The following is a 27836-nucleotide window of genomic DNA, read 5'->3' as shown; positions in this document are numbered from 1 at the left end:
GGACCAACGTCTGGTAATGGTTTTAGGTAGTTTATAGTTAGGCTTTAGGGCTTATTGACATCTTCTTCCTAGGAGATAATAGTAAAAGAAACATGTCCATAAAAATACCAGAAAATACCAAAACGTGAACTTTGCTTTTCATGGTTTTGGTGGTTGTTTGCTGTTGCCTTTGCGGTTGGCGGTTTTTTGCTTTTTATGTTTGGCGTGGCTTTGGGCGCCCAATTGGACTTTTATTATTATAAGGCTATAATACAAAATACAATCGAACGCCCAAGAGACAAATTGCAGTTCCACAAATATCCGTATGATTTGTTACATAGGAATAGCTTTAATTGTTTAATTTATCGATTAAATGTCAGACAGAAACGCTACTGAATCTTGAGACAAATCCAAAAACAAAATCTATGACATTTTATTAAAACTGAATTTTCGTTTGGTTGTTTTCAAAAGAATTCAGGAACACATCTGTTATTCTAAAAGCAAAATATGCTTTGACAAGCATTAGGCAATGGCATATGCATACATGTGAATGTATGTTTATATGAATGAATATATGAATGTATGTACATGCATGTACTCATACTCGTACATCCATGAATGTTTAAATTGAATAATGCTAAACAAATTCTGAAGGTGAATTTAGTGTCACCTTCTTCTTTTCGTATCCCAGTACCACTCTGCCATTCTGGCTTTTCTCCCACACACATGCAAATCATTCAGGCGTAAATGGAAATCTGTTCTTTCACACATTACCAAGCACCCCCACCGACAGGGGCGGAGACAGCCATTTTCTGTGCCAACTACTGATCATTATAATATGTATATATACTCGTACTCATTCATATGAATAAATCTCTGCCCCTGGGATAAAATTAAAATTTACGATGATTTGCATTTCAAATGCTGGCTTTGTCTCTGCCCATCCCAGCCTTGCCCTCCCTTCTGCGAGTAGTCGTCGTCGCCTGGTTTAATCGCGCTGTAGGCATCTATCATTTTGGTGGGACTCGCATAAATCTTGAATAATGGAAAGACTTGCATTTGTCTGCGATTTGGGCGCTGACAAATTCGCCCGGCTACTTCAGTGGGTGTATTACCCATATAATTTCGGGAATTGCACATAAATATCTAAGCCTAATTTGAGTTGATAAATTGATATAATATTCTGTGGCGGATGATGAAGGCTAATATTGTCGTGGCACAGTGCAAAAGAGGTCACGCCGGCAGTTGAAATAATCAAATTCTTTAGTTTTCTGGATGGTAAATTTGATGAGAAAATTGTGCCATAGTTTTACTCTTGTACTATGATCTCATATCAGTAATGATACTAGACCATAAATTAAACTTTCCTCCACATAAATCAGACAATGCGACACTCACCTGCAGCTTCGACCACTGAATGCGACCAATGCAACGTGAAGAATTGCGCCAGGCCAATTTGGCGCCATAAATTAGCTCGGTTTCAGTTAGCTGATAATATCCCAAGGTCTCAATGCTCTGGCGCACCTGTTTCCAGCGTGTTTCGTGGGCGGTGGAGGAAGTGCTGAGAAGGAGATATGAGCACGGAAAAACATTTTGCATAACGCTTTAGTTTGTCAAATTGTCTATAGGACAAGTCATACATACATATGTCTATCCATTAACCAAACACTTACCGCTTTATCGAGGTGAAATACTGTTCCAAGAAGTCCTTCGCGTGATCCAGCACCAGATCCGTTTTGCGCGCCTCGACAGCGGCATTTCCGAGACTCATGATGCTGCTTGTGCAAGTTCCCTTGGAGCAGGAAAGTATCTGCCAAACGGAGGGAGAAAAATAAAAGAGTCATAAAGTCATAGTGCCTGTGTTTTGACGGCTTTAATTAAAAAAACATAATTGCTCATTTTGGTAATTAAATTTTTATTGGCGATTCCCTCGCAGAGACAAATGAAGATGAATGACAGCTACGGAACGGAGAATTGGGGGGTACAAGACCTGCCAGTAATGGAGATTGTTGCCAGAGAGCAAGAATGAAATTAAATTAAAAATAAAGAAAACCAAAAGGAAAATCCAAAGCAAAAGTCTGTCCCACTGTTCTTTACCTGTCACTTCCCCCCACCCCTTGCTCTGGCGTGGCTGTGGCTGTAACTCTCTCCAGGAATCGTTTAGAAAGCATTTCACTGTCAATTGAAGACGGTTCCCAGCCCTTGCTTTTCATCCAACTTCTGGTCCTGCGCCTGCTTCTCGCCGTTTTTTATGGTGCGTGTCATTGTAATTTTCATTGGCACCATTCCACGCAGACCCGGCAGACTGGTTTCTTTACCTTTCCTCATGGTTTGTTTTCCCGACGGTTTAATTTACTCAACACCCCCCGTTCCCTCTCCGTCCATATTCTCCACGAAGCGCACAAGCACCCGCGGTCATAATTAGTTTGTTTTTCCAGGCAGTTGAGCTCTTGAATTGGCTTAGCCAAGTGTCGCATAAAAAACGCTCAAGCTCAAAGGAGCTGAAGTAGTGCAAGCTGGAAAATGTCATGCCGCCCTGCTGCTAAACATTAAATAGTGTCACTCATACGCCTTAGAAGGATCTCTTAATGGCTGGTTAACGATTACGAAACAATTGACTAAGTAGGATAAAAAAAAATTAAATAGAGAACAGATGCAACATTTTTGCTTGGGCTTGTGGAAATTGAAGAACCAATTATAATAAAGAAAATTGTAATAAAGAAGCAGCTGCACATATGTATGTAAGCACATACATTTTCTAACCAGAATCACCTACCCACACAAATATTTATACGAAGATGTTGCTCATATGCCTTCTCAAGGTTTTGTGAGGTGATCGTTTCGCACAGCCATCGACAAAAAGGCTCTCAGAATTGCTCAAAATATAATGGGGAAAAATACCTGCAAATTTTTGAAGTAAGCTTACATCACTCTTAGTTAAAAGGGCTAAAGGGACAGGGTACTGGAGCCTTCCTTAAATGTTGAGCTATAATTGCCAGAAAGCCCTATCTTCTTCGGCTCGCTTTCACACCCGGCCCACAACAAACTGCATTTGCACTTTAAACGAAGCCACATTGCCGAGATAGTTTTGTATGCACAGAACAGAAAGGCACCTATTACACATTTTCTCCTACCGCACAAACTTTGCCAATATTCACTCGGTTGCACAACTTTATGCACAAATTTATGCACAATGCAACAGCAGCAGAGAAACAGAGGACGGGTTGTATACTATGATTACCTACCGAGAGCACACGACAAAAATTTGTTAGTTGGAAACTGGACGAGTTATCATTCCCGAATCAGAAGGGGCATATGAGTGTGAGGCTGTTTCTTGAGGCCGAGCTTCGCAGTGAAATTATCATTTTCTGAGGACGGAGATCTCATAAAGCAACCAAACATTTAACCAGAATTTGCAGAGGCTGCCTCCGCTCTTCGCAGAGCAAATGAAATTTTAGCTGGCAAAGCCGGTATGCAAATAATTGCCAGCCCGGGACTCGTAGCACTCAAAGTTGTCCAAAATTGTTTTATGTAAATATAAACAGCAGACAGCGCCCGTTCGGCTGCGGAAACGGAAATTGTTGCAGCAGCAGAGCGGCAAGTACTGGTAAATGCGTGAAGACACACTTACACATAGACACGCTTGCCAAAGGGAGCAGGGCGCTTGAAGTCGTGCTTTTAGGCTTGGGTTTCCCCGTGCCACATGCTGCCCATGCCCCTCGACTGGGTGGAGAGTGCACATCTGCACGGCGCACTCCTGCTGCACGCCAAATTTTTACTTTTTCATTGTTCGCAGTTGTTCTTGGTGTTTTCTCTAAAATTATGTTCTCTCCCTCGTACAAGTGGCACAAGAGCTGTCGGTTGCGCCGTGGAGCATGATATATGTATCAATCAGCAACGAATAGCGAGTACTCTGCATGACAGGGATATTGAGTGTTATCTATCTGTTACAGGGATATTGACTGTTGACAGTTTGAAGTATCAACACAACATCAGAAGAATCACAATTGAAATTCAAATTATGAATTAACATCATTTGATAAGCCAGGTCCACATGAAAATTGAGATTGTTTCAATGAAATTCATCAGTCATCACAAGATAGACAATATATCTTTCAAACAACATCGAATTTGCTAAAATTCCCCAAGAGACTTACTGTATTTCTGTGTAGTACCAGATACATCCGCCGAGAGGATTCAAATATTAACTGCATTCTGTGGCAGTTAACTCCGCTCTGCCACTTGCACTTGAGCTTCCGGACAATAAAGAGAAATTTAAATGCAACTGACACCCCATACAAATGAATTTAAGTTCCGGGCAAATGAGAAATGCACATATTTGTTCAGTTTTTTAAAGAGAAATATAAAAGTCGATGCACAACTGCATTTAAACAAATTTCTGTGGCCACAATAAGATAAGGCCAAAGCCAAGATATGGTTGAAACGCAATTCCTTCAAGTTCCATTAGCAACAACTTTGCTGTAATTAAATAAATAAACGCCCATCGCTTGCGCTAACGTCCAGATGGATATTTCACACGATTCGGAATAATCACCTGATCAGGGATGCACAGAAGGAGCGCGACAGGCCTCTATTTGCATGTTAACCGGGTATAGTACTTTAATAAAATGGCTGACTGGAAATACGAGTTTATATTTTTGAATTGCATAATTTGGTGCACATTAAAATGCAGCGGGAGAGGAACGTTAGGGGAGGTGTCAGTGGAAAGGACAGGACCGCGGGGAAATGAAATTTGATTCCGCTAAAGGATTCGTAGCGCCATTTCCGCTGTTGGCGTTGGCGTTCGAGCTGACGCTGACTTAATTAGCATGGCAGCCGAAGCTCTTGCTATAGATGTAGCTGTTAACTGTAACTGTAACTGCCACTTGGTGCCCTCTGGGTTAGGCGAGCAGAGTGCAGTCGGGGCACTTCCTTAGATAATTGAGGTTAGGTGCCACAACTTTAAGGCGACATCTGACCCCACAGACTCTTCGCTTATGCAATTAGCACCCTGCACCCTGTCGCGACGTCCTAATGAGCTGTGCACAACACCACCGCCACGGCAGTTACTGAATCAGTTTTGGGTAACTTATTTGCCCCTCTGAAGGTGTGCCAATTAAATTATGCAATTTGGTGAGGTGGCTCGTAATAGCTGCTAAATGTTAGCTGAAAATCTAAAAAAATATCTCTTAATAAAACTTTGTTTTTGCAAAGAAATCACAGTAGGTAGGTACACTTAAATGTGATTCTGACACAGAAGACGTACTCAACTAAGGTCTAGCCCCTAAGATCTAAAGAAAGTAGAGCTCGCAATGTGAGCACATTAAGATGAGAGATTTGTTGTTCAAGCGATGGTTTAAATGGAAGTCACTTGAAGATTGATCATCTTTTAATGGATTCAACTTAAATATGTATGTACCTATGAATGTGTATTTTTCGTTCATTGATATCTATGCAAAGATTCAGAAAGAAAGTTATTCATGCTGACTAAAAATCTTTCCAGTATGTAAAAACTCCTTCCAAACGGGTCTGCCGATTTAAGGCAATTTTTTTTGTATATTTAGTAGGTATGCGATTAGGTTACTTATTATATTTCAACTTTTTACAACCACCTACCATTTTCTATCCCGGATTTTATAATTTTTGTATGTACATATTGAATTCAAACGAGTTAAATTTCCGATTAGATTGGCATTCGAAATGACAATTGATAATTCGCAAAGGCAAATGATGTCCAAAGACGTACTGACAACAATATCGTAATTATTTAAATGGCGAAACAACGTTTGCTAGTAAATTTAAAGACTATTTAGGATGAGAGATTTTTCGTTTAATATGTTGAAAACATTATGTGAAAACCATATATGTATATCGTGAAATACAAAGTAAATATTGTTTTGTAAATTATCAAATACTTAAAAAAATATGGGGGGGTAGTGACCACAGCTGAATGTACATAAATACTTGTACTTGTAATTGTAGACCACACACAAAATATGGAAACAGAGAAAGGCGAGTAAACTCCAAGCTACTTTATTACGATGCGATGGAAAAACTTTGGCTGCCAGGCCAAAAGGGAACGAAAGAGCGCACTAGGCCCAGACAAGTAGGGCCTTCTGCTTAATCCGCAGTCCTGGGCACGCACTTGGCCAACTTTTATATAACAAACTGCTGTAAAACGTTCCAATGGAAGACACACAAACGGGCAGTCACCCACGGACGTACACATGTGCACGAATGTACGAATGCACCATGGGAAATTTGACCACTTTTTCTGGCAAAAACCCATTTTTCAAAACTAGTTAAATTAAGATATTTGTAGATCTCATATATTCGAATAACATTGATCTTAAATGTTACGAAAAAAAAAAAGTTAACAGCGCACTCCACTGTTAAATTAACAGGTGTTAAAGTCAGCTGTTTGCTATCGCAAGGCGAATGTTTGTGCAAAAAGTTATTTTTTCATCTTGTAAAAAGGGCTAAAAAGTTATAAATTCATCAATTTAAGTGCTTTCTTTACAATGGGTTCGATTTAGACAGGTATGTAATCTATGTTTATGAGTTTGAACTGTAAAAATTTCACTCATAATAATGTTTAATGACTTATTTTTAAAAAGTATAAATTTTTGACAAAAATGTGTCTTTGAAGAGGCGTACAAAAAAAGTGACTACTCGTGCGACCAAACGACTTAATGCATCTTGTAGAAAATTAAATTCTTGTTCAAAAGTTTATCATGGTTATCTGCGCGTGGGTGCGTCTTCTATCTTCTATCTTGAGTCTTAGACAAACAAATTAGGACTGCAGCAACGTTTAAAACGGTAAAATGTGATTTTTGGAGGGCTCGTCAACCAAGCTGAGTCATTTCTCTATCGATTTTTATGAACAATACTTTTATCGACGCCTAATTGATGCATCTACACACAACAAATATAAGCACAAAGAATACGGTTTGTTTTCGACTTTTCTTTAGTTTTGAAAGTCAAAATTTTGAAAAAAGTACTGATCAAAACCGATCAATTTTGCGTTTTTAAAAGCTTTATATTTCCCAGACGGTAAGCTGAAGCTACAAGATGCTCAGGTCTGTTTTATAGATGCATTTATCAGCTTTTCAGAATGTCAAACGTCATTGCAACCAAATGTAAGATACTTAAGTAATGTGCAAAATAAAAGAGCTACCTCTGAAAAAAGCATTACCAAAAAAAGTTCGATTTTGTCGAGAAGTGATATTGACCGATATCCTTGGTTGTCAATCACTGCGACAGTTCGAAAAATCCTAGTGCATTCAAGCGATATAAAAGAAAACAAGATTCTTCCTGTGGGATATTTTGCAGAAGAGGGAGCCAAGTGTCGAAATAAAATTTATAAAATTTTATATTTAAAATGAGGCTGAATAGAAAATTTCACGAACGTGTTCCATACTTCAGATACTATTATCTCATCTGTTAACTTTGAAAGCAGCATACAAATGCAAAGTATAGCCCCTTCCAACAGAGGTGTTCGGTCTTTTATCAAGCGAGTTCAATCGTTCAGGCAGAGATCCACCGGAGCAGAGTAGTTTCGATGAGCTGGCTGAAGATCAACTCGAATTCTCGTGGATGATGGAGCTCGAAAACGAACTCCATGAGGATTAACAAAAGGTGTGATAGGAAACCTATTATTTACAATAAAATTGTATTTCTTTTCTATTTCAGGTCTCCTGATAAAAATGTTTGTGAAAAAGCTACCAGAAATAATAATTTTTACTTTTTTTAAAGGCGTGCCACGCCCTCTTGAATAAAATAAAATGATCTCAACACGTTTGTTTTTTTGCCTTTTAAGCAAAAAAAAAAATTGTTATTTCTTTATAAAAAAAGGAGTTGCCACGCCCATTTTTTCAAAAAACCTTCATTTTGCTATTATAAACTCATATCAAAAAACTAAAAAAATATTGTTTCGCTTGGAAGTTATTAATTATTGCCACAAAAAGTGGTCAAATTTCCCATAGTGGAATGGATAGAGAAGTAGTTACACACACACAAGCAAACTTACACACAATTACATGGCCCACTAAGAGCCATGAGAGTATTAAATAACTCCTACAAGTATGCAATGCTTCTTTTGCTTGTGGAAACTCTCATGCTCGCTCTGTATGCATTCCAAGCCGAAACTTTTTGCACTTAGACCGAGTAGAGACAGTCAGAGAACATTCTGCGAATTGTTTTACTGCCCGTTTATTGCACATTCATTCGTGCCCGTACAGTCCTTGGTCTTCAGACCTTTTCCCAGCTACGTGCATGGGCTAATTACAGCCAGAAACCTGAGCTGGGCCAAAAACCCTTGCTCAGACGTGACTCACCTCTCGTCCCTTAGAGTGCAGTGTGTCATAGACCTCCGGCCTGCCCTCAATGTTCTTCAGTCGCATCGGCTTACGCATCAGCACGCTGCGTCCCTCGTCGTCGAGATGCATGAAGCTGCAATAGAGATGAAGTTAAAGTGAGTGCGGAAAAGACTAGCTGGTGAGATGGAAAAAATCTTGTGACCGCAGCATTATGGTAGCTCTCTGCTGAGTTTGGAATCTAACTCTCATTCGAATAAGCTCGGGCTGCGCTCGCGCCACCCATGACAAAGAACTAACAGAGTTGGCCGAATGTCTCTCTTCATTTCAATTTGCAAAGAGCGCACTCCACTGCAGCTAAGCTGCCGCTCGATACATCGTTTCTCCTTCTCCTGTGCAGTGATATAACATTGAATTTACAGCACGAAGCTCTTGGAATCTTTACATTAATCTGTGCATGTAGCACAGAGAAAAAAAATAAATACAGGGACCGTTGGTTCCTCGGTTCCTAGTATGTTTTATATACATATATCTAATACAAATACAAATAATATCGAACTTCCTCAGAACTTTAAAAATAGATTTCTATTTCATCGGTACGTTTATTTAAAAAATTTGACCTAGAAAGCCAGCTAACATGAAAATTACTAAGCAGACAAAATTCAATTTGGGTAAAATTTCCGTATTGTATATTATGACTAACATTTTGTAACTCGTCCTAAGCAATACGTTCCCGTTTCAGCTATTTCCATGGCTTATTAAGATGGTCCTTGCCTGTACGATGAACGTTTTAACTTTTTTTTGCGTCTCTGTCGATCATGTTTAAATTGTACACTTGTCTTGTTCACTTTTCTAGTTTAACCCCAAGTACCTACAAATGTTTAACAGTCGTCGCTGGGATATCCCCTCAATTTATCACACCTACTCTGCCCAGTTCTGATGCGTTTGTGAGAAATGCAACTATTACCTGCCGGCACGCGAACGATAATCCTGCGACATTTTTCTTGGCTGCTGCTGGTTTTTGGGCGAGGGCGAAAGTTCCCGTGAACTTTTGCCGGATGCCGTACCGCTGCCAGAGGCGACGCACACCGCCGTCGCGGCTGACGCAGCGCCTCCACTGTCGAGCTCCACAACGATACTCGTGCTTGTGCCTCGGCGCTCACGAACAGGGGGCGAAGCCGTGGAGATACTAGCGCGCTTGTGGTTCTTCAGTGGCGTACCACTACTATTACCACCGCCACTTGATGTTGATGCGCCCGCTCCCACTCCTGTACCTGCTGCGGCACCTACTACCCCAACTCCTGGTGTGGTTGCTCCGCCACTGTGGTCCACTTGATGGCTGGAAGACGAGTCGGCACCGCCGCTAACGGCATCAAGACTTGTGCTCAAGAGTCCATTCCCATTTACCGTGGGCGCTGTTTGAGATTTGCTTTTTATTCTATTTTGTTGTTGCGTCACGCACGGTGAGGGGGGAGTTGATTTCGGTTGCTGCTGCTGTTGTTGTTGTTGTTGTTGTTGTTGAGTGTTTGTCGTCCGTTTGATGGTCACAAAACGCAGGTTCTCAAGTATCGATGTGAAATGTTGCGACATCTTGTCCAGGGCCTCCTTCAGTGTGCTCTCGACCGTCCTCCTCGGCCGATTATTGCTAGCCGCGCTCGTTTAAATTGCAGCCAACAGGTGAACCTCCGGACAGCTTCCTCTTCAAGTTTTTGATTAAATTCTCTTGTAAAAACTCTGTGCGCTGCTTTTTTTCTGGCCAATTCATTCAATTGGTTCACTGCAGATTGAAAAGTTTTCAGGAAAGTTATGTTAGCAGTTTGAAAGCCATAAATACGGGTGTAGAACTACTGCGAGTACTCTAGGTTAAGCTTATAGATCAAACACAGCGGAGAATGCGCTGCCAGATGCTAAGCAGTTAAAATAATCGAAGTAAAACGACCGCCAGCGAGTGGGCAGTGCAAACAGGCACAAATGTCACAGGCAACAGCTCTGCCTATGCTTCGATTGTGTTCATACCCGGTGGCACTCGAGGGAGCAGGGGTATATTGAATTCGTGTAGGTCAAAGTATTTCTGATAGCAATAATTGTATCAACCATCAAGATCCAGAGTAACTCACTAACTGTATTACAGTGGTTGGAACCAATAAAAATATTAAGAGTAAAACATAAGACTGTTAGGAACCAAATAGACGAAAAATTAGCTTTAATGATATATTAAAGGTTAAAAGGTTAAAGGTTTAAGAACAGCTATTACTCGTATGTAAATTGTTGGTTTTAAATTTGTTTCGCCGCTTCGAACCAGACCAACTTTTTTTGATAGATTTGGGGCTTTAAACATGCTTAGTGATACTTTTTTTTTTCTATGACATTAATTTTTTTAAGATTTTTTTAAGTCTGGTTGTTTTTTTTAGGTAGCGGTATAGGTAGCGCTTTTTGTTGTCACATAACTTAAGTATCTTACATTTAGTTGGAATAAACTTTGCTATTCTGAAAAGCTATAAATAAGACCCCTTCAATTTTTGATTTCAGCTTACCGTTTGGGAAATATTAAGCTTTCAAATGCAAAAATTATGATTTTTGTGTGGTATTTTTTACGAAATTTTTGAATTTAAAAACTCACGAAAAGTCGAAAAAAAAAAATGAAAATAGTTCACTTGACAAAGAGTCAGAGAAAAACCTGACCATTTAGAAAAATTTGAGAGCCAGAATAATTAAACGTTTTTTTGTAATCTCCAAGAAACCAATCACTGTGCCAGGTATTTTATAGTTACCGAGTAACATTAAACTAGTGCAACACTGTAGGCACTAGGTTAATGTTAGTTGATGTTTGCCATCATCCGTGTATACAGATATCTCCCCACACACACAAAATGACTAAGGATCGTAGTAACTGAAACAAGAGCAAAACAAAGGCTGGCTTTTAGCTTAAAAAAATAAACTTATGTAATCAAAGCCAGCCGGCCAATTAATTGATTGATTGATTAGCCTAAACAAACAAAAACACTCGCACCCAGAAGTACGCCGACCCAAATAAAAGCAAATTAAACAAAATAAGCCGAAAATTGCGGCCATTTTCATTTGTATTTTGATTTGCTGAAGCAAACAAGCGAGCCTCGCCTGCGACAAATTATTGAATCCGGTAATAGATGGCAAAAGACTAGGCGAAATAGGAAGCATTGAAAACCACTATGATTTAACCTGATGTCACGAAACAATGCACAGCGAATTGGTGGCTCTTTATCGTACAATCTCCGATACACAAGTGTTCTTATAGAGAGATGCGAGTATATCGACAATAACTCCGACTATTCTTACTGTCACATTAATTTTCAGAAATCTATGTATATAAAAATGAGTCCCTATTTCTCTTGGTCACGGCATCACGCGTGAACGTCTGGACCGATTTCGCTAATTTTTATACCCGTACTCAAAAAGAGTTGAGGGTTATATTGTATTGTGGTAAAAGTGGATGTGTGCAACGCAGAGAAGGAAACGTTTACGACCCCATAGTGTATATATATTCTTGATCAACATCAATAGTCGAGTCGATATAGCCATGTCCGTCTGTCCTTCCGTCCGTTTGTCCGTCTTGATGAGCGCCTAGATCTCAGAGACTATAGAGCAACCAAATTTTGTTTCCAGGCTCATGTGAGTCTGCAACAAGTTGTATTTCAAAATTTCGCACCGCCCTTTCCGCCCCACCAAAGGACGAAAAACTGTGGCAGGCACATTTTTAAAGATACGATAAAACTGAAAACGCAGTATCGTAGAGAATGACCATATCTACCAGATTGCCGAATTTGAATCAGATCGGATCATAATTATAGCCAGAATGAAGTTGCTTTCCCGCTTCCCTCTCATGAGGCACGCTGCTCATTCTCTTTCTCGCTCGCACACTCTGCCGCGTTCAGTGCGAGAGCAACCACCAGCGGAGGAGATGTAGAATATAAATGGTACAAGTACACTCTACATGTTAGATGTAGAATATACATTGTAGATGTAGATAACAGATGTAGTTTTTTTTTTAGTTCTAAAATTCTAAAAAATCATAAGCTCAAAAATGTATATACTGACTGAGTACGGGTATAAGTAGAGTCGCGTCCCCAGAAGCGACTCACACGTTCCTTCTCGTTTTTTGTTGTGTTTGTTATTGTCAGGTTTTTATGAAAGAAAAAATTAAGAAAATTTAAAATTTAAGAATACTTTAAAAATGTTAATATTATTTTGCTTGATTTTTTGTATGGAAAGTGTTACATAAATAAAAAAAATTGTTTTTTGTGAGTATTATCATCATTATATATGTATGCATGTTATTATTATATTATACAATATATGTATACAGATTAATAAAGATGCTGCACAAGAAGATGGTTTTCAAATATGAATCCGTACGAGAGATAATAACATGAAGCATCCATATGCGTAGCGGGAGACGGAATGGGAATTCCCGGAAACGGGAATGGAATATTGTGTATTTTATACCCTCCAAATATGGCAAAAACAAATTTATGTTGAACGTATTATTCGAGTCACTTCTCATCCATGCAACAGCTAGTACAATATACAATATTCTATGAGTACTGATTTAAATAAAATCTTGCAACCAATGGGTAATTAGAAAGACAAAAGGAATGGAAGGGACATTCTCAGTGTTAGGAGGTGGAAGAGGTAATAGACAAACTATTCGTGCGAATGTGTGGGTGCCAGCAAAATAAATGTTTCGGCAAATGATTTCGAATTTTAATGTGCGTTGAGTGCTCATTGAACAGAATATGGATGTGATGGTAGTGCCCTTACTCATACGTACGAGAATGTGCCAGTAGCAGTTGCAGAAACAATCGGTAAACCATCAAAGCGGAATCGATTTCACCAGTCATTCAGTTTTGCTTGGCAGTAAATAATATTGTGAATGAGGGAATCGAAATCCACAGATACAAAAATATATAGCATGCTCAGTATTTTCAGTTCTTGCTAGGCGTGGCTGTGACCCTGTTACCGATGGGTCTTTGTAATGTACAAAAATGTCTGTCTCTATATTCGAATAAACCTCATTTAACTGCCACGCCACTGCAGTGCACTGCTGAGACATGCAATTTTAACATCGAATTTTAGAGAAGGAAGCTATACCATAGTTTTCTGTTTATCTGAGACCGAGTGACTTTGTTGCAAACGCTTTTCAGGTGTCACACCAGGTAAATACTCGTAGGTTTTTAATTGCGAGGGACTAGGTATTTAGAAAATTCAAACATGATCTCCACTTATAAAGTCCTTCATGCTTCGATCTCTTTAAAAGAAAAATAAATCATGGCGAACCTATAGGACAACCACCATTATATGTGCATATTTGGCACTCAAAAATTCGAATAATTTGTGGTATTCTGAAAATGTCTTTAAAAATCAAAGAATTCAAAATCTCAAAAATGTTCATAATTGATTTAATTTAACACTTGGCTTGCTCTCAGGCCTACATACCTACATATGTACATATGTATATATATAAGCGCTGACCATTTCTTCAAACACATCTGACGCTCAACAAATAAACGAGCCGCGAATGGAAATGTTTTCAAGAAAAAGGAAGCACCATCTGCCGCAAAAGAAGAGCGTGAAAGGTGATTCGGCGTGAAAGGTTAGACCCATTTGAATCCGGTTGCCGAGGCGCCCACCAAAAGGGTGCAACAGCTGTTGTCTTAAACTTTTCGAACGGTTATAAGCTCCCCCGTCTCAACCGCGTTAGAGGAGCGAATAACTCTGTCCTCGTATTGCTCAACAAATTAAAGGTAAACTAATTGAATTTTCATAGACCAGTGAGAGCTTCGTCACTTTTTGATTAAGACAAGTTATTCGTAGCCCGCGCAGTGTCTTCTGGTTTTGTGGTTTTCCCTGTGGAAACTTTCCATAAAGACAATTTTAATTGCTGGAAATGTTCATGGTCCATATGTTTGCGTCTGCTTTTCAATATTCCTTTGCCCCTTCCCGTTCCCTTACTAATATGCGCCGCGGGAATTAGGAAGTTGCTGAGGCGGAAAGGCCGCAGGTCTCTTCACTATCTCAGACAAAGTCTCTGCATTATACGCGTAGTTGAAACGATTTGTTGTTTTTAAGTCTTAGCTGATTTATAAATAAGCGAGTGGATAATTATTTGAGATAAATTAAATAATTAAATAATTTGGAAACCGGTGCAAATCAGCTCGACATCTATTTCAATTTTTCATTCTCAGCCGTTTTCAATGGAACAGCAAAGTCATAAGTATGATTTCCAACATAGATCCTGTTATACTGTGTTATGAGACAGTTTTATATGAGATCCTTTTATACTGATTAATTACAAAAATAAATGGTTGTTTTATTTGGTTCCTTGAATCATTGTCAAATCCAGGTATTCGACAGACCACTAGCAGTCCGTGATTGAGTAATGTGGCATGATTGCGTTAAAACCACATCTTTCTACCTGTACATTACATTACATATATGTATATGTATTGAAAATACTTGAACACACTTTCAATACACACTTTTGTCCAAAACAGTATGACAAAGAAACATGAAAGGGTTTTCGCTCATGGAAAAACATAATGGATAAGATTCACAAGTAAAAGTATAATTCAATCCCAATTGCTTTCCATTTCCCACAGCAGAAGTATGCAAATCTCAGATTTTTTTCGCTCTCAACACTTTGGCTTCACCTCAGTAGCCCCCAAATTCCTCCTCATCGGTTTAAGCCCAATCAATTGCTTTAAAATAAACTCTTACGCGAAGCCATAGCAACAACGACAGACGCAGAAAGCTTTCAGTATTATCTCAAATGACAACACAGCCGCGTGAAAAGAATGGAAACCAAAGGAAATCGTATATTTGAAAGACAAAAGCAAACAGTATACAAAAAACCGAAAGAACATGCTGGCATGCACAATGCAAAACAGCAAACAAACACAAATAAAAAAAGAAATCTGAAAACCGGAAAATCTGTTAAGAAAACCCATTTAAATGGGCAACCAAACACGGTCAAAACAGGCAGGGAAGCTGCCAGGGACTATGTGGGTGTGGTGTTCTTTCCTAGGACGACAGGTACCAAAATGGTTTCAACTAAGGCCCAGAGCCGTCTTCGCTTTAGTGTCGCAAGAAAGCTGGGATTCGGACGGGGACTTACGTACTCGTAAGAACTCAAATGACAATGATGTGGACAAAGTGACCATAAATGGAGTCATCTTCTTCAATGGCCTAAGTATTTGCCTTCTAGACAAGACATTTGTACAAATTAGGACCATTTCATTGTGTGCCACGTTTAAATGTAAAATGGACTTTAGATGATGCTTAAGTTTTTTTACATCTTCCTATCTCAAAAACTCTTAGCAATTAATTGGTTAAAGTCCACTTTGACACATTAAACACTTCGTAAGATTCATTTAAACATGATATTTGGCTAGATAAATCGCTGATTGATGGATAACGTCTGTGCACAATATTAATAAAAGTCAAAATTCAAATAGCTGACACCTACATATGTACAATTTCGCAAGCCTTCAAAGCCAAAATATTTTAATATAATGAGTAAATTGAAAATCCGCAACTCATATACATAAGTACAGGTGTATGTAACTTAGTCTCGTTTGATTGAAATTCATTTTTTACTAATATAAATTTAAAATTCATCCATACTCAGCTGGGGAGTGGATACAGGGTTCTATTTATGCATTGAAAGATACTCCAAGTAAACGCAAACACTTTTACAGGGCGCCCGCAAAGTGGACAGGATACTGTGGCCATCCCTTGGTTGGTTCAGAAAAGGTAAGCGAGGTTTTTTATTCGCCAAAATTGTGACTAACCGACATTTCCATATGAAAGGGATAGCGATGAATTGCCATGAATGCCAGCGGCATCAAGCATTCCCACATCCCTAGGAGTGCATGAGTGTGTACACTGTACACTGTAACATGTATGAAATATTCACACATAATGTCGGGAAATTTATACTTCTGCTTTTCTTTGCAATGTCAGCCTCAGCTGCGGTTGCCGTTTTGATAGTCAATATTGAATGTTTATTTATTGTTTAGATGTATGGAACCTGACCCAAAAATTTTAAAGCACATTTTAATGTAGCTTCTGCTAAATAAAGAAGGAAAGTTTGAAACGGTTGCGCGGGGTTATATGTTCGAAGTATAACACTCAAAAGATTCCTTCAACTTAAAGCTTTGACTTCTAATCTTAAATTGAATTTTTGGAAAAATGTCTTTATTATGAGAGTAAAGCTTCTTTAAATGCATTTAAATTATAAAAATATCTGTGTACTCGTATAAAATCCAGATTCCAATTTTCTAGCCTAATTCTGGCAGTTCTTTTGTTCGCTACCAGTTCGTTTCGCTGGCTTTCAATAGCGTCTTCAGTGCAGTCCAACAATTGCAGGCATGACATTAGCAACATTATAATTTTTCCCGCAACAAAACGGAGAAATCTGTGGGGATAGGCTGGGTGAGGACAGACAAGAGCTTGTCACCCGTTCAACATCCGCAGCTGGGACAGGGCTACCGGAAGTGGGCCCAAACAAACATCCATCCCCTGAAATTTTGCTCGGGTGTACATTTTTACTGCTAATTGTTTTTCAATTTACGTTGGAAATTGAGTTAAGAAGATGTTTTATAACTGTCATGAGAGAAGTACATTTTCAGCTCTTTGGCGAACTTGAGTACTTAATGGGCGTCAAGTGGTCGGGTTTGAGTGGTAATTATTAGTAAGGCATTTATTAATGATTCACTTCCATTAATTATCTTATCTTAAGGGAATACTCCGCGTCACCCTGAAGAGGATTTTGATTTACATGAAACTAGGATTTAAAAATGCCTTCAACATTAATCAACTGACTTTAAGGCTTTAGGTTGCTTAGAATTGAGTAATTATTGGGGCCATAATTACTATATTAACACTTCAAAAACTACTTACATATGGGCAGTTCCGCCAAAAAAACCACCAGCCCAAAAATCATAAAAAGTCAATAAAAACCGATTTCTATATAATATTTTCCGGATATTTTTTTCTAAATTTATTGAAAGGTAACTAATTTACTTTATTCACATATAATTTCATTAACTTTCAACCTAAAACCTATGAAAATAAGCAAAAGTTCAGGTTTTTGGTATTTTCTGGTATTTTTATAGACATGTTTTCTTTTACTATTATCTCCTAGGAAGAAGATGATTCTTGATAAAAGTTTCTGCTTAAAGTCTTTCTAATATATTAAACTACCTAAACCCATTATCAGAACGTTGGTCGAACCTTGGCTAACAGTATATTTTTAGGCTTTTATAATCGCGGAATTTGGTAACGTAACGCCAGTAACGTTCGCCAGATGCCTCCGCGGATTTTTAACAAAAAAACAGGAAAAGTTTTTACATTTAATAAGTTTGAAAATTAACTCTCAATACTTCATTTATTAGCACAAAAAATGTTATACAGATAGCCCTATCCAATTCGCAGAGTTTTGCCATTTTGTACCCCAACCTCGAAAACCACTTCTGTTTTATGTAACGCACTTTTAGGTCATACTTTGGCTTATATCTTTAAAACCGTACCCTCGATCATTGCCAATTTTCTGGTGAATATAGGTCTAACCAAATTATATTCGACGAGGATAATCTTTTTTCCAAATTTCAGTTTTTTGACTATTTTTTTCAACATTTTGTCGTACGAATGTAACGTAACGCCAGATAGGAACTGCCCATATGTACATTATCAGATTTAACTGATTTCTTTGCATCTATTACTTCGTATTAGTAACATTAGTAATATTGTTGGATCAAGTATGCAAGTGACGTTTAAATTATTAATCAATCTTTATAATTCGAATTTTCGGCTATCAGCCAGAACCGGAAAATAAATTGTTTATTTTAGATGATTGATACAGAATCAACTGGATTATTATATGAATGACAAACCGGAATTGTGTATTTCAAACGTATTCGATATCTTTATGAAACATGCTGTCAAACCCTGGTACTAAATTGGTGCATTTTGCAATAATTTATGCCATTTTTTTAAGAAAATGTTTTTACTAAAAACTTTTTAGTCAAGCATTTGATAATTTTAAGCACATACCAATTTTAGTAGTTTTTATGATTAATGATCCATATTTTATGTGTTCATTTATTTGAATTGTCTCCATATCACGTTTTCAGATTGGAAATTTCATATATCAATCAGTACCGGAAAAGTATGACTTGTTGTTTTAATTAGTTTTCATAAAGAACTTATTGGATTATGTAAATAATTACGAATGGGAATTTCTACATTCTAACAAATATAAATCATGCTCTCAAATCCCTGATTACTGATTAATTATGCATTAAAAAAATAATTGTCAAGCTGTGAGTATATAATTTTAGTAATGTCTTTCTTAAATTGTGGTTCATTCATTCCAAATATTTCAGTATGTAAGTATGTATTTATTATCGTTGCAATTTATTCACTATGGAACAGTCTTACATTTTTTTAACCAGTGTCGTTTTGTACGATTATCTCCAATAAATAGCGTAAAATCCCGTGAAATGCCTCATAAGTAGGCAAATTACTTTACCTCTTTGGGGGATATTAACACTGATTCAGCCAGTGAACATGGTTGAATATGAATACATTTTTTCAAACACTGGATCGACAACAACACTGACAAGATTTTAAAGAAATAACTTTTTGATTTGGCCACTGAACTACACGGAGAGCACAGAAGAACTAAATGAATGGTTTGACTATCTCCGGTTGGTCCACTAAAATATTGTTTTCAGCCAACGAACGCCGCGCGTTGACTGAGGCTAAGGCAGCAACGCATCATCCTTAAATAGCGGTTGGGTTGAGCCTCCGACAGCATCCGCTACGTGTTGGTGAAAAAGCTTCGGCACGCACATTGGCGGTCCACATGGCTTGTGTCCCGACTAAAGCTCTCAGTGTGGCTCGTGTGGCTGGAAGGTCTGAGCTGTCGAATGAATGGCTGAAATCGAGAGTTCCCAGGAAAAAAACACTTGTTGCTGGTTTTTTCTCTGTTTATTCTTTAGAAGCGGGGTTTTAGTTTTACTTTTCATGCAACGGGCTCTCATCTTGAGCCGGAACTGTGGAAAGATGCATTTGAATATCTTGAATTGTTTTCCATCTTTTTTCCAACATCATGGACGTTAAAAATAAATGTAACAGGTAAACTTAGCTTAAGAAGATGGCATTAGCACTAATCTATTGTACAATTTACTACATAGTGTAGTATTCTTTTTCAACTTTCCCCCAGTGTAGAAATGGTTTTGTTTAATAATCTTAGCCAATTCCTAATAGACCCATAGACCCAATTTAGTTTACAGCTAATGTCACGAATTAAAATTGGAAGAGCTTACAAATGGCGCGCAAACTTGCCGACTTCACTTGAATGGATGGCTGATTTCGAGACGGGAGAGACCGGCCAGATTGAGTTCGCCGTACTCCACGAATTCCGAAGCGATTGCCGCATTGGTTGGGCTGCTTGTTGCATCATTGTTGCAGTTCTGGTTCTGGATCTGGTACTGGTGGTGGTTGTGGTGATGGTTGTATATATACAGGTATACAATAGAGAGACAAGACATTAGTATAAACCATTTCAATAATTTAAAGAAGACAACAAACATTAAACCTAAGCCTTAATATTAGTTTAAATATGAAGTGAAAAGGGGGAAAAAAGGTTAAAAAACAGAGAAACAAAAATTTGTTTTCAGCACACAGCACACGTTAGCTCTTGGAGTTTGGTTATAGCTTCACGCTGTTTTTTTGCTTTTGTAAACAATAGTTTGTTAGGTCAGGCTTAATCGAGTAATTAATGGACCGGAGAGCGGTCATAGCTTGATCCAGCTACATTTCAATTTTGCAGCAGTAGTCCATGACCCGTTCCCGTAGGATTAATAATGGGGTTTCTGCAATATTTCAATCAGAAACTTTTTGGAGACCAACGATGAAAAGATGAAAATCGTTGTTCCTTTAATCCAATCCAATAACCCAATTCCAATGGTAGTGCCAGATCCTGAAGGAAAGAGTTTATCCAATCCAGCGAAATACGCTATGCACCGAACCTGAACCCCATCATCCATTTGGGAACAATAGTAAGCAAAGCTCGAGCAGATGCATTCTCAATCAATAGTTTCCATTTTGGTTCTCCTATGCTTGTGATCCAGTTCCTTATCGAGTTACATAGCCAGTTGATTTAGAACAGAAAATTCCGTGTCCACAGTGTACTTAGTCGAGTTTTGAATTATTGTTCTTGCAAAAAATGAGTGTTTGAGGTAGTTTCTATCGCTTCGTAGATAAATCGAAACTGAAGGGGCACTTGTTCAGGATAAGAATGTTTGAAAAGGAAATCAATACTTTCTTTCAGGGAAACGCGAGCACTAAAAATACCTAAAATATTTACAAATTGGTTACAAGCGGATAGGGAGGGGAATCGGCGTTCCTAAAACGAGTACCTGTCTCCGAGAAGTTCGGAAATGGTAGGTACAAAGGGTAAATGTGTGTTCTCTCAGATGTGTTTCTGTTTTCTAAACGGATTGCTTCAAATGGCTATGGCAGCTGCATTTTTACAATCGATTTGCGCACCGCTCGAGGCATAAGGCAAACTAAAGGTATCGAGCCATTCTTTGCATTTCTCAAAGCTATCAAAAGCCAATATATTGCAAACATATTCGACGCTAATGCTTGGACGATAGCTGGAAGAGAAATTGAATGCATTAGTAGCTGGTCATTAGAAAAGCACCATCACCTACGATTTAATGATTACACGCAGAGCAGCCTTGCGTTCTCTTTCCAAAAACCATTCAATCATGTGGCCCGACATGAGCGGCGCTGTCTTATATAGAGCAAACAATTTGCAATAGTTGCCCAACGACCACGCCGAACGGAACTGCAAGGCATGCGCAATGGCAGGATTCTCGCGTTGATCAGCTGATATCGAGCGCAGGACTGTCGTAATGTCTGCAGAGAATAAGAAGATATAGTTACAGTAAATCTGTGATTGAGATCAAAACGACGTACCCAAGGTATTCTTTGTAAATATGTAGTAAAGTATGCGATATGCCGTAAACTCCATGGAATTGGGGCTCTGGCCACCCAGCTCAATGTAGAGCATCTTCAGTTGCGTCTGGCACTGATTGAATTCCTCGTGGTCACCCTTCTCCATGGCAATACGCGCATGAGTCTCATACACCTCAACAGTGAACTGATCGCGAATACCTTGCACCTGGGAGAAAGAGGTGGTAAAATATGGTCGTAATTTCATCCGGTAAACGGCTGCTGCGTCACTTACAGTTAGATCTTGCCTTAAGGACTTCAACTGATCACACGCATAATGATAATCCTGGTTGGCACGCCACTTGCTCTTTACGTTGGACAGCGAATGGGTAAGGACTTCGACTGGCCGCACTTCCGAAGGGGATGGGGCCTTTGTTAGGCGCAAAAACGATTTCTCTAGATCCCTACAAGTTCCTACAATGTGCAAATCGAGCAAATCTAAACCGCTAGCCGGGTCCAAATCCTCGTAGAAGGCAGAACGATGATGCTGCTGCTGCATCATTTTCTTCCGGTTCTTGGCCGTAGTGAGACCAAAGGGCGAACTTGCAATGGCGACGACAGATTTCTTAGCCAAGCCGGAGCCCTGCTGCGAGAAACGTGCCGCACGCTGTTGCAAGCGCGCTGTGTCATCATCAACGGCCCCACCCACAGACGACTGTTTTGAATAGAAGTGCGGCTTTTTCTTGGAGTGGCCAGTATGCGATGCGGCGGATCCCGCTGCTGCAGCTAGTCTTTTGCTTTTCTTCATTAACATTTTCTGCTGCTTGCGAGAGAGGTTCGCGTTTAAGGATATAAAATCCATTGATTCGTTGGATCCCGATTTACGAGGAACTTTACGCGACGGCGGACTACCAGCATCGCTGGTGCGGGAACCCGAACGCGAACGTGAATGAGATCGCGAATAACGTTTCTTGTGAGTGTATTTCGATGAGGTCGATGACGACGGGGACCTGCAAGTGGATTTAATTAATGGACATTAGGGACTTTCAGTAGCACACAAACTAAACACTCAGACTTACCGCGAACGACTCCTGGAATAACGCGACGAAGACTGGTGATGGCCGTAATTGGATGCCATTTTATTGAATTGATTCCCCCTTTGCTTGAATTGATTAACATTCGGTGACTTGGCCGGCTTCTCCTGCTCCTGCTCCCGCTCCCGGTCTCTTTCCCGCTCCTGCTCCAACTCACGTTTCTTATTAAAGTAGTTGCTCCTTTCGGGCTGTGGAGGAGTTGCGTGGCTAAGTACCACCTCGATGCCGTCTCTCTCGCTGTGCACCGTTGGCATAGGCTCGTTGTCCCAGTCTCTGGTCCACAACTCATTTCGATTGGCCGCTGCCATGATCTTCCCCTTCAGACATATGTCTATCTGATCCTTATCCAGGTCCGTGTTGCATTTGGAGTAGCACCGTGCAACATACTGATTCAACGAGTCTGGCCAGGAGTCATTAGAGGCCATCTGGAAGCTGTTGGGACGCTTAAACGCTGCGGGAGCAGCTGGAGAGGAGCAGATCTTCGGCTCAGGTTGTGTGGGCTCAACAATGGCGGCCAGAGCCTGGGGCAGGGGCGGGGGTGGCTTGCTTAGATCTGGCGTGCTGGGCACCACCACATCGCTGATAGTGGGGGGCGGTGGTGCTATGGGCGTAGCTATATTGTTAAACGGATTATTGTATGTATTTTGATCGAAGCTCGCGTTTTTGTTCTTGTTGTTTCGCTTCCGCTTCTTCTTGTTAACAGTATTTATGTTACTATTGTTGTTGAAAAATTGGGTCGGCTGCTGTTGATGCTGCTGGATCTGTTGTTGCTGCTGAATAAGCTGCTGCTGCTGTTGTTGTTGTTGTTGCTGCTGCTGCTGTTGAAGGGGATTGGGTGCATTCGCCAAGCGTTTTTGATTTAAATTCAAGTTAAAACGTATCCCTCCAAAATTCTTTTGCTGCTGTTGCTGCTGCTGAGGCTGCAACTTGTTGGTGTTTATCGGTTGAGTGGATTTGGGTGGTGGTGGAGGAGGTCCCAGGGGCGGAGGTGGAGGCGCTGCCAAGGCGTTGCTAAATCCGGGTGGCGCGTTTGACGAGCTTATCGTTGAGGTTACCTGTTGCTGCTGCTGCTGGTACCGCATATAGTACTGATAGTACTGCTGGTACTGCTGTTGGTAGGCGGCTGCATTCTGGTTGGCATACCACGCGTAGTTTGTCCACTGCTGGGCTGCGGAGTTGGCCTGCTGCTGTTGCTGCTGCTGTTGCTGCATTTCCTGCAGCTGGGGTATCAAGGGCGGAGGAGCGCTCATGGCTTCGGACATAGTGCTCTCAGGGCAGAAACTCGGTTAAGCCTCTGGTCACCGCTGTGACGTGATGTAGATTTGATTGCTTTTACCTTAACTTACCTTGTTAATTCAACTGCGTGGCTTCTGCTTCTCCGTCGCCACCCGCCCTAAATTTCACAAGTAGTACAAAGGGAAATGTGCTCGTTAGTTCCTATGTCAATGCGTGTGTAAATACATATGTATGCATGTGGAGGCATGTGACGCCATTTTCTTTTTAATTTTTTTACTAGCTTACCTATTATGGCCTTAGAGAACGTTCGATTACCGCTTAGGCTTATGCAAATCGTAAGCGCGACTCTGATAACAACGAAGTATGATGGCGAGGCTCGGCTCGATTTTACATGCACTTTTTTTGTTTGCCTCAAAAGAAAGAATCGAATTTTTGTAAATTTTCAGCACAGAAATACATATACCACCAGTGTGACAGTCTGACAGTATAAAAATATACCGTCTGACCCTCAGAAACATACCGTAATATACCAGATATTTTATGAAATAATATATGTATCACATACCGATATACCATAAATCATAGCCCACTTAACCCCCCCATATTTAACCAGGTGAACAACTTGAGTTAAACCGCAGAAAACAGCATTGTTTGTAGATCCATTCAATCCATTTAATCATCCATTCATCCATTTATTTCTGAACGTTATACCTGTAGTACCGTTAGTTTGGAAGTGATGGACTAGTTATTTTTTCTAAAAAAAAATCTAAACAATATTGTAAAATTGAATCTAAGAAATTTACCATTTGTTCTTCAATCAATGGGGAAGAAAACTGTCAATAAAAAGAATTAAAAAAAAACCCTTCATTTAAAATCTATACTATAAATTTGTAGAAAAAAATCTGTGTGTAAGCGGCTATCTTCGCAAGGCGTGCACCAAATTGCATGCTGATTTTTTTAAATGATAGCCAGAGAATGTGACCTGGTTTGCACAAACAAATTTGTACTTTTCTATTTTCACATGGTGAACTGTATTATTATCATTTTTTAATTTCTATGAATTCCTAAACATTAAATTCATTTAGTAAGCAGCGAAGCGCGCGGGTCTGCTAGTTACTAATAAAAAAAAAAGAAGTAAAAATTATATAAATATGAATGGGACAGGAAAATTCTTAACGAAAGACGGTTGCAGCTAGTTATTAAATGAGCAACTAAAAAACATCCTCAAAGCGGTTAAAGAACGCCTAAATAATTATAATTTTAAAATTTTAATGTTTTATTAGCATTTCTGGCATATAAATGTGTACATATGTATGTTTATGTATATAGTATGTGCCTCGTAATATTGACTATTATAATTTCTACCTTTTAACAGTTAAAAGTCCAGGAAGCACCGATCTTATGATCCCCACTAATCGGGGCTTTGTACTCGCAGCCCACATGATACATCACATCAATATTTTCGCCGATTTTTGTCTGAAAAACCACACCCACGTTCCCATCGTCTCGAACTTTGGCTTTCAACAGCGATCCATCCTCAAGCTGGTATTGACATCCAATGGCAAACTTCTTTAGCTGCTCCTCGCCATAAAAGTTCATTTTCAGAGCCACGGCCCAGCTCTCGCCAATGCGCTGAAAAATGGAGCCCCGCAGATCTTTAAAGTTCTCCCTATGAGTGTAGGAAGACAAATCAGTCACTAGAATATAACCTAAATACTTACAGAACTTACAGCTTGAGACCCACTTCAGAGGACTCGTTTTTATATCCCACGCAGAAGGCGTGCTTGTCGAATGCCTTCTCCGAGAGGCTGTAGACCATGCGGTAGCCTAGCAGCCAGTTCTCAGCAGGCGCCACAAGGATGTATCCCATAAACGTGGGCTCCTTCACAATTGGCAACACTGCCTCGATCTTGAAAGGACTGCGCTCAAAGCCAGCGTTCAGCTTGCCCTTGAGCTGGTATCTAAAGGAAAAACAATTAAGTGCGACGACATGGACAGTCAATTTTTCATCGCAGACTCACTCGTCCGTCATGGGAAGTGTTGACCTCAGAATGGAATGGGCTATTCCGCCAGCCACCTCACCTCGTACTCCGAGCTCCCCTTGCCACTCGTTGCTGCTTATCCAGGTGAGGGACGTGTGACAATTTTCGAACTGCTTGAAAGCGTCGAGCCCTCCTAACACTGAAGTCAAGTCAGGATTTCCCTCTCCGAAACTGCTCAAGGCCATGTCATTCTCGGTCTTTGAGGAGCACCGTAATTGCCAAACACCAGACTTGTATCCCCTGATGAGACAATCCTTCGCCCAACCACCCACGTGGAAATATGAGGGCATCATGCCATCTTGCGCCTGCGGCAACAGTATCTCAATGTCATCCTTGACTTTTGGCTTATCCTGAGCTTTGGGTTCGGTTCCGGCCTGTGGCTGTTGCTCGGTTTCATCTTCCTCCTTTTCGGCCTCTCTTTTGCGCCGGAATATGCTACTGATTCTTTTTTTACTCATATTATGCAACACCAAAAATGGATAAATAAATGAAACTAAAATTTTAACTTTTTAACGTTTGCTTTGAACGTTGAAATGCTTTTAAGGAAAGCTGAAGCTCCGTTCAAAACTACTCCGTTTCGGAGTATCGGAATGTAAAATGCTCGCAAACTGTTAAATTATTATATTTTAATCCAATGTATAACCTTTCTCCCACTTCAACCACTTCTAGCACTCCAAGGCCAAGCCCACGCCAAACTTGTGGCTGCCATCGCTGATATTTCGGCCGTCCAGTACTGCCGAGATGGAGGCAGTGACGCCGTCCCGCACCTTCTGTTCATAGCCCAGACCCAGCTCTGCCTTGCTGTTGATCTTGGCACGGATGAGGGCATCGCCCTCAAGACGGTATATCATGCCCACCCCGACGGTCACCTCGCTGCCGCCCCCCTGCTCTGGTTCTCCTTCTGGGGAATTCTCTCCGCCACCGCCGCCGCCTGTTTTGGTTAGCTCTACCGCGGCATCGATCTGGTCATTAAGCTTGTAGAAGAGCGAGGCTAACCAGGACTCCCCATCCTTTCTGCAAAGATCAAGGTCGGAGATTCATGTATCAGCGGTCTAGTGCTGGACAGCACTGAGAGATCCGATTACACTTACAGCTCAACATGGAGTGTGGCCTTATCATTGGCCCAGCCCAAGGCAACTTTCCAGCTGCTGAGGGACGTGTTTCCCACATCAAATGCGCAGCCAACACCGCCTAGGAACTCATTGTGACCCAAGACCAGGGAGCAGTTCATGATCGGACTCGAGCTGATACCCATGTCAGACAGGAAGTTGAATTTGTCCTGGGCATAGCCCAGTCGGAATTTGCCGTCCTTGGAACTGGGGAGCCAATGAATTAGAGAGACAAATAGCAAATTTAAGAAAGTCAATTTACTCAGAACTCGGCTGGAACTTGCCCTCCAAGGCCAGCATCAGGCCCTGTGCCAGCTTATCCTTTTGCGCGATCTCGCCAAAGATCCAACTATCGGTATTCCATCGTTCCGTCAGCGTCAGACCATAGTCTTCGATCTTGTACTTGCTCTGCAGGGAGCCGACCACCTTGCTGTGATCCTGGCTTGCGAAGCCCGAGGTGAAGAACTCAATGGCTGGGCTGCTCATGGTCTTGCAGTCCAGCTGCCAGACACCCGGATGGTAGCCGCGCTTGAACAGATCTCGTGCTAACTTTCCCAAGTCAGGATATGATGGGGGTGCCATTTTAAGCCAAATGGATAGCTATGGATGGGGTTTAACGGGGTAAAAGTTCGAATTTTTACAAAACTGTTATTCTATTAATTATTGAAAAATTTTTGAAAGTGTGCCAGATTAGGATGTTGTTTCATATTTGAGGGTTGTATGATTACGAAGTGCAATTCATGGCATTTTATGATTAAATCGAAGTTTACATAGTCGTAATGTTTTCTGTCGCGGCACACGAGCGCACGACATCAGGATACCCGGTACTTAGTTTCTATATAATTGTGATCTAGGCAAACGCTTCCTTCCGACTGTTGGTTACATTTACATACACTGTTAGAGCAAAACCCTAATAGTTAAATACACTGCTACACTGATATTTGGCAAGGAGTTCGCGAAACCAGAACGAGTAAAAACAAATGAATTTTAAACTAACGCGTATTACCAATTTAATTTTCATTTATTTGCAGAGGTACTTATCCCTTACCATTCATAACC

At 40.2% G+C, this 27836-nt stretch overlaps 4 protein-coding genes across 5 annotated transcripts in view; all 4 read right to left on the bottom strand.

The window, feature by feature from the left end:
• LOC111073908 (nitric oxide synthase) overlaps positions 1-19096 on the bottom strand; it is a 44406-nt gene extending 25310 nt beyond the window's left edge. The window contains exons 1-5 of one of the 2 annotated variants that reach the window (XM_022366469.2): positions 18862-19096; positions 9262-10071; positions 8316-8430; positions 1653-1789; positions 1378-1540 (exon numbers count right to left, since the gene is read on the bottom strand). In XM_022366469.2, the coding sequence (XP_022222161.2) occupies positions 1378-1540; positions 1653-1789; positions 8316-8430; positions 9262-9884 (1038 nt within the window). In that variant the 5' untranslated portion in view covers positions 9885-10071; positions 18862-19096. Of the gene's footprint in view, positions 1-1377; positions 1541-1652; positions 1790-8315; positions 8431-8594; positions 8703-9261; positions 10072-18861 lie in introns of those variants that run through there. The other variant, XM_022366470.2, reaches the window with a different exon arrangement.
• A 211-nt stretch (positions 19097-19307) lies between these two features.
• Positions 19308-24117, bottom strand: LOC111073910 (leukocyte receptor cluster member 8 homolog). Its single transcript, XM_022366471.2, has 6 exons — positions 23912-24117; positions 22376-23783; positions 21592-22306; positions 21321-21525; positions 21053-21260; positions 19308-20995 (listed from the first exon to the last, which is right to left on the bottom strand). The coding sequence occupies exons 2-6, from the start codon at positions 23650-23652 to the stop codon at positions 20842-20844; spliced, it is 2559 nt and encodes an 852-aa protein (XP_022222163.2). The 5' UTR covers positions 23653-23783; positions 23912-24117; the 3' UTR covers positions 19308-20841.
• Positions 24118-24892: 775 nt separating this feature from the next.
• Positions 24893-26211, bottom strand: LOC111073932 (voltage-dependent anion-selective channel-like). The gene is made up of 3 exons (XM_022366501.2): positions 25648-26211; positions 25357-25587; positions 24893-25295 (listed from the first exon to the last, which is right to left on the bottom strand). Exons 1-3 carry the CDS (start codon positions 26124-26126, stop codon positions 24995-24997), a joined length of 1011 nt encoding a protein of 336 aa, XP_022222193.2. The 5' UTR covers positions 26127-26211; the 3' UTR covers positions 24893-24994.
• Positions 26212-26274: 63 nt separating this feature from the next.
• On the bottom strand, positions 26275-27504 carry LOC111073934 (voltage-dependent anion-selective channel). Its single transcript, XM_022366502.2, has 3 exons — positions 27040-27504; positions 26760-26984; positions 26275-26682 (listed from the first exon to the last, which is right to left on the bottom strand). Exons 1-3 carry the CDS (start codon positions 27357-27359, stop codon positions 26334-26336), a joined length of 894 nt encoding a protein of 297 aa, XP_022222194.1. The 5' UTR covers positions 27360-27504; the 3' UTR covers positions 26275-26333.
• Positions 27505-27836: the final 332 nt, after the last annotated feature.

This window comes from Drosophila obscura, unplaced genomic scaffold (assembly GCF_018151105.1).
Source record: "Drosophila obscura isolate BZ-5 IFL unplaced genomic scaffold, ASM1815110v1 contig_9, whole genome shotgun sequence".
NCBI classification, from domain to species: Eukaryota; Metazoa; Arthropoda; class Insecta; order Diptera; family Drosophilidae; genus Drosophila; species Drosophila obscura.
Note: the sequence above shows the minus strand (reverse complement) of the source record. Positions and strands in the feature narration are given on the sequence as shown.